Genomic DNA, 13,715 nt, shown 5'->3' with positions numbered 1-13,715 from the left:
TTTTTTTACTTCGTAACAGGTCACTACAGTGTTACCGTATTAATGTATTAATTGACCAACCATTACCCTGATTTCCACTCATTAGTTAGCATTTCAAATTAATCCAATCAAACAAAACGCACCTCATGGAAGTAAACACTCATTGATCTGTTTTGGCCTCCGGAGCCCATTTTAGGCAGCATAGGATAATACAGGTTCTTGGATTATTTGGATTAAACCTCGTATTCAGTGTGTTATTTCTGACAAACTGCTTTGCATATTTCAGACATTTATGTTTTTAAAGAGAAAACCAGAGCTCTTTCATGAAAGAATCTGCATTTTATGCAGTGTGGGACACCATTACCACCAAAGAATCCTTCCACTCAAAGTTGGAACTTTCTTTGTACTCATGTATAAATTATTTATAGTAATTGCAGAAAAAAAAAGAAAAAAAAAATATGAGAAAAAAAGTCCATGTCCTGCTCTGCTTCTTTTAGATGCATAAAGGCCACACACAGATTTCAGACCTATTCTAACTTAGCAATATATAAAAATTATCTGAACACTCAATCTGTGTTTCCTGTTTTTGTTGGACAACTCCTTGGATTCCTCAGACTATTTTAGACCTTAGACAGGTTATACCAGTATAATTATGTGAATTACGGGTACTGGGTTTTTTTAACCAGTGTACATGCGTTACTATGAGCCGTAATGGGAATGCAAAAATCACTGCAGAAAAGGCGACTTGGGTTTCTATCTCAATCTGGAATAAGACACCCTAATCCAGCTAAGTCCACACCAACGTAAGGGATATTTCAACCATTCTATATAACAATTATTAAAGCAAGAAAAAAAAATGCCCTCTGTTGTTGTTTTTTGATGGAAAGACCAAAATCCTATGGGGCAGCTTCCTCATGAGTACATTTGCTATAATGTGTTTCTAACCGAAAACAGAAAAAAACTCTAAAAATAAAAGTTGATCAGTGCAAAATTACTACTACTTCTACTTTGCAGAGTCTACTTCTACTACAACTTCTACTTGCAGAGTCCTCAGCTGTCACGCTACTTGCTCTGCAGCTGTTCAGAAAGCCCTCCATATCAAAACCATAGTATTATTGTTAAACAATTTTATTTTAAAACCAACAACACATAGCTATTGCTTATACACTATCAAGACTCACATATGTGGAGGGAGACAGGCTTTTTTGTGCACATTCTGTTCTCAGCTCAGCTCCCTGTGCCTGCACAGTGCAGGAGCTCCAAACCCTGACTCCTTTCATGACTCAGCCAGCAGCACAGTTTACTCCGACGGTCCTTTGATTGTGTCTGTACAAATGTTCGAGGAGTCTTATGGCAAAACAGACGAAGGAACTGATGGAGTTAAAGAACAAATCAAACAAGCAGAAAAACCTTTTGTGATGCTTTTACTAAATACAAGTGATGTGGATCCCAGCCAAGGTGAAGAAACATGCTGTGGTTTGAATGAATAGCCATGACATACAAGGCTTGGGCAAGAGAAAAATAGCAGGTTCACTGCGTTTTTAAGACAACTCACAGTTAGTTCAAAGAATGGTGAAGTAATAAGAAAATGCCTCTGGATGGGTCTGATTTTGTCACGATCTATATATTGCTTTGTTTACCAAATCTTACAACTTGTTCTTCTGGACCTTCACGATGTCTGTGCATCTGTCTGAAGACATAGCGTAGTTAACACAAAAAGTTGTGCTCTCAGCATGCTTTGGGAGGGCAGGAGCCCAGAAGGGAATGTTTTTAAGCCCCCTGAGCACGGACGATGAGCGCTGGTCCTTAGGACTTTACACTGCTGAACACAGAGGTCCCACTTCTGCAAATGCAGTACAGAAAGAAGAGAGGTGGCCATGAGGTCCAAGAATCAGAAGCTCTGGTGTGACGATTCCTGCAAAGATTTTGGCCAGGAAGTATGCCAAAACAAGCCACCTACCTCCTCAGACCAGTACCAACCATGAAGGTCCACCCTTGGTGGCCCAAATTCCCCAAAGGCTAACATGTCACAGCACTATGACATGAGGGTGTGTTCACAGAATCATTTGGGGAGGTCTTTGGGTTTCTTTCTAGCTTACAAAGAGTTCAAGTGCAAACAGAAACACCAGATGAGAGCCTGCCCCCCTCAAAACTGAAGAGGTACCAAAAACTAGATAAAACTAGATATTGGCACTTCCAGAAACCCAGTGGTTGGTTCAGAAGGTTCCCCAACATTAGAACAAGGGTCTCATGCACCAGGACTGTGTGCACAACTGAAAATCCAGAGGCAGAAGATGATTAACTTTTGGTCAGCACAGGAAGACTTCCGACCCACTGATTTCATCACCCCACAAACAATCAGACACACAGATTGCCTTTTTCTAAAACAAGATACACCAAAATAAAGACAAGCATGTGGCATTTGAGTATGCTAAGTACAGGACCCAAGGGAAGAGAGCTGACCACTTGTTATCTTGGAGTGTAATGATTTTCACAAACGCCCAGCACTATTGTATTCCTTTTTAATATAAAATAACCTGACATTTGGGGCATTGCTTACCATCTCAGTAAGGTTCCAAAATCTTCAGCAGCTTCAGACAGAGTGACAGGGTACATTGCAAGTTGCTTGTTTTGAAATGACGCATAAATACTGCTCTGCAGGCTCGTATAAAAATGCTAAAGCCAATCCAGCCCTAAAGAGAATTACACTTGCAGAAAGCTGCATCTTACTAATTCTAACCTCATGAACTAGGCAAAATTATGGGCCTCTGAATTCCAGTAACATGAACTCTTTAACTGTCTGTCACAAACAAATACCCAGACTTGTTTTTAACTGCATTTTCTGGTTCTTCTCTGACAGGCTCCCATATTACACTTATATGGGGTCATACCACATACATGATAATAATATATGTCCTCACACTCAGAAGGGTGCCTCCAGAACATGTAGATCTAAATGTTGATCGTTTCATCCCACCTGTAATTGCATGGAAACAGGACATATTCTTCTTTTACCCTACAGCTCGACACATGCCATAGATAGTTGATCTGTACTACAAGAGTACTGAAACAAAAAAAGTGGATCAGTATCATCGCTGTACACTTCAATTCCTTCCAGCTCAAAGAAGATATTCTACATTTAAACTACCAAAACATGAATCACGTAAGTTTGCAACTTTATTTTAGAGGTCAATTAAAATAACTAACATTATGTTCGTTTTTTCACTGAAACATAACTTATTCTTCCTCTTTGAGCAAATCACAAACATGAATTTCTATCAACAAACTGCAATCTTGTTTACATTCATTATAGCAAGATAACTCAATACTGCACAAACTGCTCTGAAAATTTTCATACAAATTAAAAGGTTAGCATGGAGATTTCTCAAGTATGAGTCTTGTTTACTATGGGACAAGTGTCACGAAATCACCTTTGTGAAGCAGCAGTTGCATGACAGTTAATTTTCGGTCAGAATTAACTAACGCTATTAGTGAACTACCTCAAAGTGATTTCTTCAGTAAGGCCAAGGACCAGAGGACACCGAGCACCCTGGGGCCACCCAGCTCTATTTGCCTCTGGGACAAGGTGTGGCTCAGCCACAGGTAAGTTTCCTGCTAAAGCTGAATTAACTTTCGGGCTGCAAGGTGAACATAAGGAAGAGTAGGATATTGGTTTAGGAAGACCACTGCCTCCTTACTTATACTGCACGAAATCTGAAGAAAAAGGTAGTAGAAGAGAGGTCGGTGACTTGAATTGCAGATACCACTGACTATTCCTCTACTCTGAAGAAGAGCTAAGCTAAGGGCGAGTACTGGCAGAAGCAATTCATCTATGATGATGTTCAACGCTGAAAGAAACGACAGGGCTGGAACTAGGATGGCAGTTCTGCCTAGCAAACACCAGAACAGAACAAAACCTGGTATCAAATGGGCTAAGGAAGTTCAGGGGGCTTTATTTATACCTGGAATTAGAAGAGGCTGCTGACCTAGAATAAAGGATAGCACTAGAACCGGGTTTAGAGATGGGGCTCAGGCCAGCAGATACTGTTAAGCTGCAGCTTAAAAGGAACCTCAGGGTTAACATGAGAAGTGGTGCTGGCTTAAACCATCTGACTGCAGAGGTTTGTGGGATCAGGAGCGAGATAACGCTAAGATTAGGAGTGGAATTAGGGCTTGAGCATGCTCTAGAAAAGGTTGATGAACTGCATCATCCCGTTTCAATATCAGGGAGGGCAACATGCCATGATAAAGGTGCCACATGACAGGACTCCACACACCCTTAGCAAGCCTAACACACCTCCTGGCATGGCAGGCCCACTCTGCATATATCCTCTGTTGACTCAAGGCTCCCTACTTGAGCTGTATGTGTGATGTAAATCTGATGTGCACCAGACCCCTTTAGATCACCCTATATGCGAGTTTACCTTTCTTTGCACATGCGCATAGTAAACCTGGCGTGCCCAAGATGTCTGAAAATATCCAGTCCTTTCTGTCTCTATTTCTTCCTTCATTTGTACCAAGTCTGCCATGTCTGAAATACACCAAAGTCTAAAAAATTTAAGCGTATGGCAAACAATATTTCCTGTCTTCATAGATACATTTTTTAAAAGAGTGTACCAAGTCTGCACAGCGGGTTGGTCCTGCTAAGGAAATCAAAAGCCAGATCAACCAAATATACAGAGATGCTGCATAAAAGATCATCTTCGTCTTCTCCAAACATGAGCGTTGCCAGTGCTGACCTTGGCAGAGCTATTTAGCGCTAACCTTTTTCCCAATTCTTGGGAGTAGTTATCTACCACATTACTCAGAATTTTCCGTGTTAGGGAAGGGTTCAGGATTGACCTGCCTAATTTACATTACAGCAAAACCTGATGTGTATCTTCTCTATCTCTGTGTTTTAATCACAAGATAGGCTCACCCATATTAGCAATTTAAGGAAAAATTCAGTCATAGTGGTAAGAGAGGCCTTGGACCTGACAACAGCACTTTTTGGGGAAGGACGAAACAAGTCTTCAAGAAACTTATAGATGTAGAACTTAGCAGCATGGTTTAGTGGTGGGCTTGTCAGTACTAGGTTAAAAGGTTGGACTAGATGTTCTTAGAGGTCTTTTCCAACTTGAATGATTCTATGATTTTATGATTTAATCACACTTCAAGGACGAAATCATGTCCATACTGGAGACTATACAGTTAAAAACTTTAAAAATCAACACAGGTAGCACACAGCCCACCTCTACCAATTTTCAAGCTTGCAATTTGGAGAATGCAGGGCAGGCAAAAAGGATAGTTGCTCAATTCAACAAGCAAACCTGCTTCAGCATTCACTACAAACTGCAGAGGAGAAAGCTTCACAGTGAGTCTTGCCAAGAGGGAATTACAATAATCAAGCCTTATGGTCACAAGACCACACACTACTGTTGTGAAACAGTCAGTGGGTAAATAAGGGTGTAGCCTGCAATATAGCTCAGGACTGGAGGGAAAAAAAAAAAAAGACATCCAAAACATGGTCTTAATCTTGAAAAGGTACAGAGTCAAGAAAAAAGAATCTCACAAATTCGCATGAGTGACAAAAATGTGGCAAGAATGATGCTGCTGTTCTAATACTGTCAATGGATTAATGAAATAGAATAGGGAATAAAGGCACATCACAGAGATAAGCCTGCAGCAAGTAATTTAATCAAAAGCAACAACAGCAACAAAAGGGAATTCCAAGGCAGTTAGGAGTTAAAGTTAGGATGATGTAGGACTGACAGCTGAAGTTCAGTGTAGTAAGGTGAAATCACAAGGAGTACATTTCCAGAATAATAAGAAGTTAATAGCAAAAAATGATAAAAATTAAGATGCTGATTTTAAACCACAAATATGCAGGTGCCTCAGACCAGCAGAGATGCTTGTGAGCAAAGCTGAACCAGAAAAGCCACCGTTCAGCAGCCTTAATGGTTGAAGTCTGACTGAACATTTTCTTATGCCTTTTGTGTTTCAGGCATGTGTACCAGCGTAACTGAAGGATTCCAGAGAAGTTCTCCAAAATTCTTTTCTTGTTTGCAGACATCAAGCAAAGAATGTGCAAAATGGTCACTTCTACAAACCTCTGCCCTCAGCTCTGCGTAGGCAGATGTCTCTGCTGCCTCTATACCAAGCAAAACTTCCTCTAACGACCCAGCTTTGGTTGTCTCACCACGCCACGGCATTAGTGCCAGACTGGAGGGAGAGAGGACACGCTGCATCTACCCTCTACAGCAGACACTCGGGACGTAACATCGTCCCCACAGGGGCTCAGCGGGGTGCTCCTGGCTTTTTCCACTGCTGGCCATTTTCAGGGAAGATGGCTGGGCAGCAGGGAGTGGCGGAGGGAGGGGAGAGCAAAGCAACCTTCGCTCCTTCCCGCTGACATGGCACCAACTTGGAAAGCCCAGGAGTGGCAGGGGCTTGATGGGGAGAGGCAGGCCTACGCGCGGCCGGGCCTTCCCCATCGGCGGGGAGCGAAGGGCTGCTTCGTTCACTGCTCCTGCTGACCCCTGCTCCTCTGAGGGACAGGGGAAAACGAAAGCTTTAAGTGTACGGCATCATTTCCACTGCAGGGAGGAAAAGACGACAGTTTGGGCAGGGAAAATGCGAGACTGCAGTCACATATACATGACACAAGTCACTGTGCTGGGTGGTGAGAGGACTGCGATGAAGCATGCAGAGCCCTGTCACAGGGAAAAGCAGGAACAAGATGTAAATCCTCCAGGAGAAGGGCAAATGGGAACATAGCCATGACTTTTAACCAGGTTCATGAGTAGTGGCTGTCAGTGATACTTTCCCAAATCACATCACAAGTTTAACTACATATGCAAAAGCCTCTCACACAAAAGCTACCCCCATTCCAACCTCCTGAGAGCTTTCCTCTTTATGGCCAGCCTGTCAGAAGTGGCAGGTTTCAGTGGGAGTCTTCTTTCTGCGTGCTAATGTGTCCTGATGTGCTATTCAGGCTGCTCTCAGCTTTCACCACTACATTCTTAATTTCTCTGTCCACACTAAGCATCTGGTCCTCAGATATGATTTGCACTTAATACAAGCAATATAGTGCTCATTCCACTGGTACAATTTAACATACAATTTTCCAACCTGTATTAACTCTCAGATTACTTATGAGGCAAACCAATTATACAGCTTTTGACAAAACCCATGCTTTTTAACACCTTTGTCTCTACTAGGGGCTCGCTGGGCTCTAAAATTTCTACTCTAGAGAAAATAGAGGGTTAAAAACTTTTAAATCATTGTTCACAGTAGCCTAGATAACATTAGCAAACCTGTTGCAATCAAAATTCATAAGCTGTATTTCCAAATCTCACAACTCAGGTCAAGAACCACAATCATAATTATCATCAATGAAATACTGCACCCTGACTCACTCCATACAAATAAGCTACACTTATAAAAGCAGTCCTCTGCTTCGCTAGACAAGGAAGGCAAAGGAAGAAACTGATAAAGAATAATTAAAGTAACACTGCACTAATGAAAAGGTGAAATAATTGAAGCAGCCCATGAAGTAACCAAGTGTACACAAAATAACTCAACAGATGTTACACTGGAAGGCTCAATATCCAGCACACAGATGAAATAAGAATGTGATATTAACGGCAGATCCTACAGTAAAGTTGATCATGGACCTTCTGTTGCTAACTTTCAAAATGAAATACTATATTGCATGTAATTCTTGCAAGCAAACTCTACAGAATGACCAGGAAAATCAGAAAAAGAAAGAAAAGGCATAGCTAGTATGATACTGGACAAAAACGCAGAAAACAGAGTTGAATTTCTCATTGATAAGAACAGTGAAATACCATATAATCTGCCTATTACTGTACCTTCATGACATCTTTGTAGGAATGAATAGCCTCAACTTCTGCTTTGTCATCATCGTCATCGTCCTCCACTCCCTCATCCAGAGCATCATATCCTTCATCTCTACTCCCATCAGTTTCTGTGGTGTTGGTCATGTGGTCTATAAGCTGCTCCAGCGGAGGACTTAATTCCCGCTCTTCATTGTCCTTCAAACCATAGTCCAAGGCTTTGTATATAATAATCCCTAGGGATTCGATAACCTATAAAAGTAAAAAAGAGGTATTTGTTAATGCCATTCAAATGAACAAATAGGCTAGACTAGAAATGCTCTTTTCTGGTGCTTATATAACAAACTTAGCAATGGAGAAGACAATAAACATCAAAATTAAAGAGAAAAATGAACATCTACTATCTATAGTAATACTTCAGTAATGTAGCATACAACATACAGGTCATTATTTCAAATTTTGAAATAAAAGTAATAATTTAAAAATAAAGCCAGGCCCTTTTAGATTAAAAAAAAAAAAAAAAGGTACTCAAAAACCAGTACTATAGATTTTTATATACAACCTTTCTCTCCTGGGAAAATAAAAATAAAATGAAAAGAAAGAACAGTTTAACATGAGATGCCTCCTTCCTCCCACGAATGGTTACAACACTTGGAAACTGGCCTTTACTTTCTGCATTTCTGCATAGACCTGAGAAATGTCCGGAGCCAGCTGTGGACATCCCAGTATTAACTCTCTGAGCACTGGGACATCAGCACACAGGAACTCTTTTACCTTCTACACGTACTCCACTGAAGCTACCAACGCCTGGATTTCACTGTAATGAGTTATTACCTTGATTTTTCATTGAATTCAAGGTTTTCTTTTCGTGCTCTGGCAAGAGCAAAGCAAGCAGATGAGCCCTTACTCAGTGAAAGCTAGCAATAAATTGTCACAAACATCCCCAAATGCTAAATGCACATTTCCTTTCTTGGCATCAATTATTTTCCTTGCAGAAAATACTGAAGCTAGCAGCTTTCTAGGGATGTAAAGAGATGGCATTTCAAACTGTGGACTTTGGAAAATGGTACTAATGGAGAAGGAAGGGAAAATGGGCTTGCAAGAGTAAACCACAGTAAGGCAATGTAGATGCTTGTCTGACAAGGAAAGTAGGACTGGAGCTATTGCATGTAATCTCTCATCTTTCTTGGGTGTTATGACGGCTAGTGTGTCACACAAATGAGCAGACTCCCGTGTAGGAGTAGTTGGCACTAAAGCAACTTTAATAACAGAAGTATTTCTAAACATACCAAACCTTGTCATCAAATGCCATTTACTCTCGTCTGGCTTTCAGTACTACCCTGGTCAACACATTTTTTAATGTAGATTTTTCAAAGTCCCTTTTGGTACATAGGATAACATATATAGATTCTTAAAATGTTAAAATTAACTCACTAGCAGCTTACTCGTTCTTACACAGCAAAGTATTTTTGTATGAATGCTTGGAGGTTTGCAAAGACTTAAAAATGATAGCTGAATGGACAATTTCATGCACCAGCTGTAGTCCGAAGCTTTACACTTATATTCATTCCTCTGCTGAGATCTCATTGGAGTGCAAACCCACTTTGCAAGAGAGTGGGTAATAAACAAACAAACATAAAACCCAATAAATAAAATAACCCTTTTAGAATCTATTTCCAATAATTTTGATAACTTGATCAATATAAATATTTTTCCTATGCTATTCTCTTGAAATGTGTCTATACTTACTTGAAAAATATTCTTAAGATACAGATCAGAAAAGTGATTAGGCAAATTAATGAAGAAAAATTCGTCTTGATTTATTTAGATCAAAGAACAGCTTCTGACTCAGGAAATGCTAGTGAGACAGCCAGGTACACCAGGGGAGCATCACTGTATGCTAGCTGAGTTCTCACGCACTTCCCCAGACATCTCCTGTGACCCACTTCGGAGACAGGACACGGCACCATACAGACCTTAACAACTGCCATGGCAGATTAAAACTTATGTTTGCAACGTATCTGGTTTGCCTCTTACATAAGCTATTTTGTAACATCTGCTTTGTAAAACTTGTACTGCTATAAAAAATCTGAACAAATGGGAATTACATAAACTACATTCTACTGGTATGCAGGTACCTGTTTCCTATACCTCAGGTTCTCAGTACAATCTCAACATATACCCCTTCTACTGAAAGGGAACAGAAGAACAGCAAGTTAATTCCAACCTGAAGTGGACCTAAATGAAAAATGAAGTACAGTTGAATAATTGCTTTGATATTTTAAACACTTGGGAGTAAACAAGGTAATTTCTAACTTTAATGAAAACTAAATTTAAAAGAGCTTAGCATACCTGAGAAGGACTGAAATGTCTGAATTAGATGCAAAGAAAATAAATTCTTGTGCTGTACAGAGATGGCTGCTGAAGACAGATTCTGGATTTTGTTAGACACTTAAAAAAAATCCATGGAAGAGGGATATAAAGAAAGTGCGCTCCCTCTGCCTCCTTCTGTTTGGGAACAGGATTAAGGCATTCAAAAGCACCATGGCTAAAGCTGGGTGACAGCTGCTGCTTTCTTTGATGTATCAGCAGTGGGGCTCTTGTAGTTCAGTACCACGGCTTGTGCGTTTTTCCGTACTATGTACATATTTCCTAATACATGCAAAGCAGACACAACACGAAAACCTGAAATGGTTCCAATTCAGACCCAGATTTCGGGCTTTCAGCTCCTTATTTAGGAGCCATGATCAAAACCGCAGTATCACAGGTTCGTCTTGCCGAGAGACAAAGCACCAAGCTTCTTAACCGAGCAACTTTCTTTGACTTGCATTAAAACTGAAAACATTCAGCGCTCTGAGTAATACTGGTTTACCAAGGACCTTGTAAAACCACAAGTGCGGCGTGAATATCAAACAAAAGTCACAGAACCGTCCAAACTTCTTCACCTGGACGGAACTGCTAATGCAACTTTACACAAATAAAGCTCCCGTGTCTATATAACTAGAAACACAATGTACAAAGTTGGACAGCTCATTGCTGACTAATCTCACGAGCGCTGACACTTTGCCTGTAACATAAGTCAAATACAAACGAAAAAAGGAAAACCTGTTCATGGTTGAATGGATGAATTGATAATATATGGTTTATTGAGCTGGATAATCAGGGACTAACATATTGTTAAAAAAGCATCAGTTATTTAAAAAGAAATGACTGGTTCTAAATTGCACTGTTTGTTAACTAAACATGAAGTAAATACTTCCAGCACCTAACAGGTGACAAGTACTGACACACTTTTGATTTACATCCGTGAAAGCAGAGGTATAGCATGAAAAGAAAGTGTAAGGAGGGATTTAGTGAAGCCCTGTTTTAAGCCAGACAGATGCACGTTGACACATCAAAACAACTACACGCCACTGGAACAAGTGCCAGTACAAATGATAAACAAGGCTGCTTGATTCAGATTAAAAATAAATAAATCAAGTTCTGCCTCTCCAGTTTTAGAACTCATTTGTTCCTGGCTGACTTAAATTTTGGCAAAGGACCTGATCTCTACAAATCAATCAGTAGCTAAATAACTTAAAAAAATAAACATGGAAATCTGTGTTATTATGCTTTACACCTCCCCAAGTTCTTTTGAAAGTCATGGCTTCAGACCAAAGAAAAAAAACCCACACACCGAACATTTCCCACAGACTGAACTTGCACACTGCTTAAATCATTAGCGAAAGGGGAATTTTGTCTCGCAGTGAGTATTCTTTCAGTTCCGACACCAGTCAGGACTTGTATTATACTATTGCTTTATAACAACTTGCGATAAACTTGCGAGAGACTTTGCCAGAACATTTTGACCTGATGCATGCTGTAAAAACAATATCCTCGCGCTCCTTCTACACACACACTAAAACAAAACCCCAACCATTCAGATCATTTTCATAAACAAACACCAAATGGGACTTTCCACGCTGCATACGTTCCTCCAAGACGTTAAGGCACGCCTCTAGGAAAGGGCTTCTTTACTTTCCAGGTCTTTTATGGGACATTCAGTTATGTTCTTCCAGTGAACACTGCCAGTTTCACATTCTTAAAACTCTTCACATAGACAGCCTTTGTACAGGAGCAAAACATGTTTGAGACTTGCAAAAGTTTCAGGTGAAATCACTGTATTTCACTTTTCTTTTTTTTTTTTTTAACTTGAGAAGAATCCTTTTTTCCCCTCAACGTAGATGTTTCTCAATCTTTCTGAAGCTTAGACGAGAGGCAAAATCTGCGTGCCGTTCCCCCCACTCACCACACACACAATAGGGCACTGTCTAAGCTTTCATCCCCTTCCTAGGGTTTGCTTCCATTTTTAAACAAAGCAACAAAGCCTAAGGACAGGCTCATACTTACAGCAGCAAAGGGCTTTTTTTCAGCTCAAATTCCTGTCCCTCCCTAATGTTCTCCCTTCCTCCCAAAGCCACGCAGGTTTTATAGCCCTAAACTGGGATTAAAGAAGCCGTAAAGCTCCAGCTCCTACGGTGAGTCAACTAACTTTGAACTTTCCCACAGGGACCTCAAATACAGCACCCAGTCACGATAATATTTGCATTTCTACTGCATCGACTTTTACAAATTCTAATTTTTTTTAATTAAAAAATGTACACTACAATTATTATCATTAAGTTCTCAACTTCCTTACCAGCAGTTCTCCGGAGTATTTAAGAAAGAGAATCACTGCCTCACTGTCTTAGGGTAAGAGCAGCATGAGCCTGGATCCGGCTGGCAGTGGCCACACCACTGGCCGTGGCAGAGCCACCACCCCTGCCACCCACCCAGGCAGCGCCAAGACAGCACGCAAACACCGACCTTGACCTGTCCTACTGCTGGCTTTGTATTAGCCTGCCAGGGGCTCCACGCCGTGTTTCTGGTGGCATAACGCGCCGTGGAGACATGTCCATGGACAACTCTGATTTCAAGAGTTGCGTACCTTATGTTTTCTCTTGTGCACTAGGGCACGCACAAGTTTTTGTGATAAAATTCCGCAATACAATCCAAAAGATGGGTGTATTCAAGCTAATGCAAAACCCCCTGCTCACCTCCACCAAAGCCAGCAAGCTACTGCTCTGATTGCCATTCCCCTCTGTAACGGAGTAATTTGCCTGTTTCTTCAGCACCTAATTCTGTAGCTGAGGAAGATCCCACTTTTAGGGAGGGTGAGCAAATAACACGGTTAGGATAAACCCAGGTACCCTTTCTGGTTATTTACCTCATCATTAGTGCCCTGGGTAACTCGAGAATAACTCACGGCAGAGTATGCCTAAATAGGTTGTTGTAAGACCTGCTGCTGTCCCTGCACACCTCAGGTACACTCAGGTCAGTTTTACCACAACATTCATTCCCTGGCGGTAACAGGCCAGCATCACCTGGGTTTTAATAGCAGGGGACATCGCTACATTTAAATACGACCTTCACTAAATTAGTGAGGACGGATTCATTACATTAGTGAAACAGACGGTCAAACAAGAAAAAGTGAAAACTTTCGACTGCTCCCAGTTGAGCAGCAAGGATTCAGAGTATTTGCAGTGAATCAGAAGAATTACTCATAACCAAAGAATATAGACATAAGAGACAGGATTATTTAACTTCTGGGTGGTGTTGGTTCGCAACTGAAATAATGAGATACTGTTTTCTGCAATATAATGAGCCTTGCTATTTAATACAAAGCAGTAATAAAATACTATTATTTCCTATTTAATATAAAGAAAAAAATATCAGAATGTACAGGATACAAAAGAAAATAAATATGAAAAGAAATGAAATGCAAACTTAATTAAATTCAATCTGTTTTAGATATATTCAGATTTAGGAAAACTTCTCTATCATATTCAGGGCAGATCTTTTCCAAATTGATTTTATATC

At 40.5% G+C, this 13,715-nt stretch overlaps 1 protein-coding gene across 4 annotated transcripts in view; it reads right to left on the bottom strand.

Moving 5' to 3' along the window:
- SPIRE1 (spire type actin nucleation factor 1) overlaps positions 1-13,715 on the bottom strand; it is a 129,758-nt gene that overhangs the window by 62,208 nt on the left and 53,835 nt on the right. For all 4 annotated transcript variants that reach the window (XR_013946626.1, XM_080580340.1, XM_080580339.1 and 1 more), the window contains exon 3: positions 7,833-8,069. Coding sequence is in view for 3 of the 4 variants with exons in the window: in XM_080580340.1 (XP_080436466.1) it covers positions 7,833-8,069 (237 nt within the window). In the remaining variant the exon portion in view is untranslated. The remainder of the gene's footprint in view (positions 1-7,832; positions 8,070-13,715) is intronic.

Source organism: Anser brachyrhynchus, assembly GCF_964034855.1.
Source record: "Anser brachyrhynchus genome assembly, chromosome: 2".
In the NCBI taxonomy this organism is placed as follows: domain Eukaryota; kingdom Metazoa; phylum Chordata; class Aves; order Anseriformes; family Anatidae; genus Anser; species Anser brachyrhynchus.
Note: the sequence above shows the minus strand (reverse complement) of the source record. Positions and strands in the feature narration are given on the sequence as shown.